At 60.6% G+C, this 2,992-nt stretch overlaps 1 protein-coding gene across 1 annotated transcript in view; it reads right to left on the bottom strand.

The window, feature by feature from the left end:
- The window catches only part of LOC103776993 (C-X-C chemokine receptor type 1-like), a 1,103-nt gene extending 459 nt beyond the window's left edge, over positions 1 to 644 (bottom strand). Inside the window, 1 exon segment of the mRNA XM_008944527.1 lies at positions 1 to 644. This exon segment is cut by the window's left edge and continues 1 nt beyond it. Within this exon segment, the coding sequence (XP_008942775.1) occupies positions 1 to 644 (644 nt within the window).
- Positions 645 to 2,992: the final 2,348 nt, after the last annotated feature.

Here is a 2,992-nt window from a genome sequence, read left to right as displayed (position 1 = left end):
CGGGGCGCGCCCCGCACCCCCCCCCGCCACTCGGACGTGTCCTCGTTGCCAATGTCCTCGTAGCACACGGTGCCGTTGCTGGATGACACAAACGCCTCGCGGAAGAGCAGCATAGGCAGGGAGAGCAGCACAGAGAAGACCCAGATGCCCAAGCAGACAAACTTCACCCAGTGCCTCTTCTTGGTGGCGGCCCGGGTGGCATAGACGATGGCCAAGTAGCGGTCCACACTGATGCAGGCCAGCAGGAGGATGCCGCTGTAGAAGTTGACTTCCTGCAGCACGGAGATGGCTTTGCACATCACGGTGCCAAAGACCCACTCGTGGGCTCGGTAGGCAGCCCAGAGGGGCAGGCTGAGGGCAAAGAGCAGGTCTGCCACAGCCAGGTTGAGCAGGTAGACATCAGTGACCGAGCGGTTGGTGTGGCTGGAGGTCACCACCAGCACCACCAGCCCATTCCCCACCACGCTGAGGATGAATACAAGGCAGTAGATCATCACCACCACATACTTGTTGAGGACTGAGCCATCAGGCCGGCACGGGGTGGCTGAGTTAGCAGTGTCAGGCATGGCTGTGCTGTAGTCATAGCTGTAGTTGTACAAGGCAAAGAGGCTGGAGAAATCCCCGTTGTAGGACAGGGGCTCCATTTCGCCTGTGGAGCACAAAGCAGCATGACTGTGGGGTGGGAGTGTGGTGTGGCCCAGGGGTGACAGCATCTCTGGGTCCCCTAGTATCTCCATTGCCTCCCAAGTCCCCTCCCAGCCAGTGGGCAGCCCCTCTCCATTGCTCCACTGTATCCAAGCTGTGCTGGGTAATGGGAATGCTGCAGACGAACATTGTCACTCACACGTCCCCTTGTACAACATTCCCAGCACCTCTTGGTCTGTTCCATTTCACCCCAACCCAGTCCCCCACGAAGAAAAGGGTTACCCCACAGCCAGCCACCTCTTCTCAGGCTGGTGGGCTCCTCATCAATGTAGCATCATGTCCCTCCAAAAGACACCTGGCCCTTCCGACATCCCTGCATCCCCCTGGTTTGTGTGGGTCCTTCAAAAGCCTCTGAGCTCTTTGGGCACCTCAGGGGCCCTTGGACACTTCCAGAATCCTTTTAGCACCTCTAGATCTCTCTAGCTTCTTCATCCCTTCAAGTGTAGCTGCTGGAGCTGCACCTCCTGCCACCCAGCATGTGGCAAGGCTGCAGTCACAGTGCCCAGGGCAGCTGGCACTCGAGGAAGTTGGAAGGTTGTTTCATGCCCTTCTTCCCCCCCTGCTCCTGTCCCTGCATAAGTGGTTTCATACCCTGGACGGAAAGATGTGTCACCCTTTGCAGGTGGTTTTGGAAATATTTCATGTCTCTGGTTTTCCTGTTGCTCAGCTGGGCACTGCCGGGCGTCCCCGTGTGCCCGTGCTCGGCCGTGATGGGGAAATCACAGCTGGCAGTCGCCCTTCCTGTTCCCTCGTGTGCGGGACACCTTGCTCTGTCCCTGCCTCCCTGAAGACCACTGGGTTTCAGCCTTCTCCCAGGCTGATATGGACCCTTGTTTCACTCCAGCTTCAACCCCCTGCCCCATTTCCAAGCCCCTCTAGGGCTTGGTGATGCCAAAGCTGCTTGGGGGTGCTGAGTCCCCCCAGTGCTGAGGAGTCCTCAGCCCTTAGCTGGTCCCGTTTGAACCCAAACCCTCCCTGGGATCACTTTTCCCCTTCTGCCCAGTAGGAGTTCCCCACTGCAGCTGGGCTGGTGCCTCTGCCTGGAAAAGTCCTCCTGTGGCTCACCTGGCTGTGCTCCTGCAGTGATCCTGGGATGGTAACCCTGGGGTGCTGATTCTGGGGAGATGATCCCACAGTGGTGAGGTGGTGAAGCCCCAGCATCCCAGAGGACCATGGCCAGGCACACTGCTGGTGCTCATGCAGGAAGACCCCCCCGGGTGACACTACCAAAATCGGACACCAGCATTTCTTCCCCTCAGTCTATTTTTGGCTGCTTCTTTCTGCATCCCCACTCAAAACTCCTGGCGGTTCCTCTGGGACCAAGTATCCCTCACCCCAGACACCCTGCAACTGGCCCTGCTGGGGCAACAAGCAGCACTCCATTTCCTCTCCTGACCTTGGAAGGGCTGAGGGACACTGGGGTTGCCCTGGGGGCCTCCAGGGGAGGAAGGAAGGACATGCCATGGGGAAGCACCCTCCCAGTTCATTGCTGTTCGAGGAAATGGGAGTGGGTACTTCCACTCCCTGGTGCCCACAGCTGATGACACTGGGGACCACGGGGTCTGGCACCCCAGATGAGTCCCAGGCACAGCCTCGGGCACCCCAACCCGCTGCATCCTGCTCCCCGCACACACAGGCAGCCCCTCGGGCAGCTGGAGCAGCCCATTGTGACCCCAGCCCACTCCATGCGTGAGGGGGTTCAGCCAGGTGCTGGGGGGCTGGCAAAGCCCAAAGGCAGCCCCGATCTTCAATGGAGCAAGCCCCCCAGGGACTCACCGCTCGCTGCAAATCTGTGAGCTTCTCCCCGTCCCAAGCCGGTTCTCCCTGGGAAGCACAGGGCACGGGGATGAATCCAGGTGTCACCCCCAAAGGGCTCTGGCACGGAGTGTGGTGGGACCAGGTCCGGGGGTCCTGGTAGGCCAGCTGGCTGGTCCCTCACCTGCGCCTGCTGCCGGACCACCTCCCAGCGTCCCTTCCCCCTGCCGCCCCATTTATGCAGCCGGGGGAGGAAGCGAGGTTGCAAAACCTTGAAGTGGCGGCCCCCAGCCCCTCACCATCCTCCTGCCCCAGATGTCCCAGGCCGCTCGGCAGTGAGTGACACCAGCACGCACCCCAGGGCGCTCCAGCTGGAGGTCTCCACTTTGTCCCCTGGTCCCCAGTGGATTCAGGGCTTCCCTCCGTGGGCGCTTTGGTGGGCCAAGGCAGGGCAGGGCTCTGTGCCTTTCTTTCCCCTTTGATAGAGCAGGGGTTGGTGCCAGGGTTTTGGAGAGCACAGGGGCACTCTGGG

Source organism: Merops nubicus, unplaced genomic scaffold (genome assembly GCF_000691845.1).
Source record: "Merops nubicus isolate BGI_N331 unplaced genomic scaffold, ASM69184v1 scaffold37967, whole genome shotgun sequence".
NCBI lineage: Eukaryota > Metazoa > Chordata > Aves > Coraciiformes > Meropidae > Merops > Merops nubicus.
Note: the sequence above shows the minus strand (reverse complement) of the source record. Positions and strands in the feature narration are given on the sequence as shown.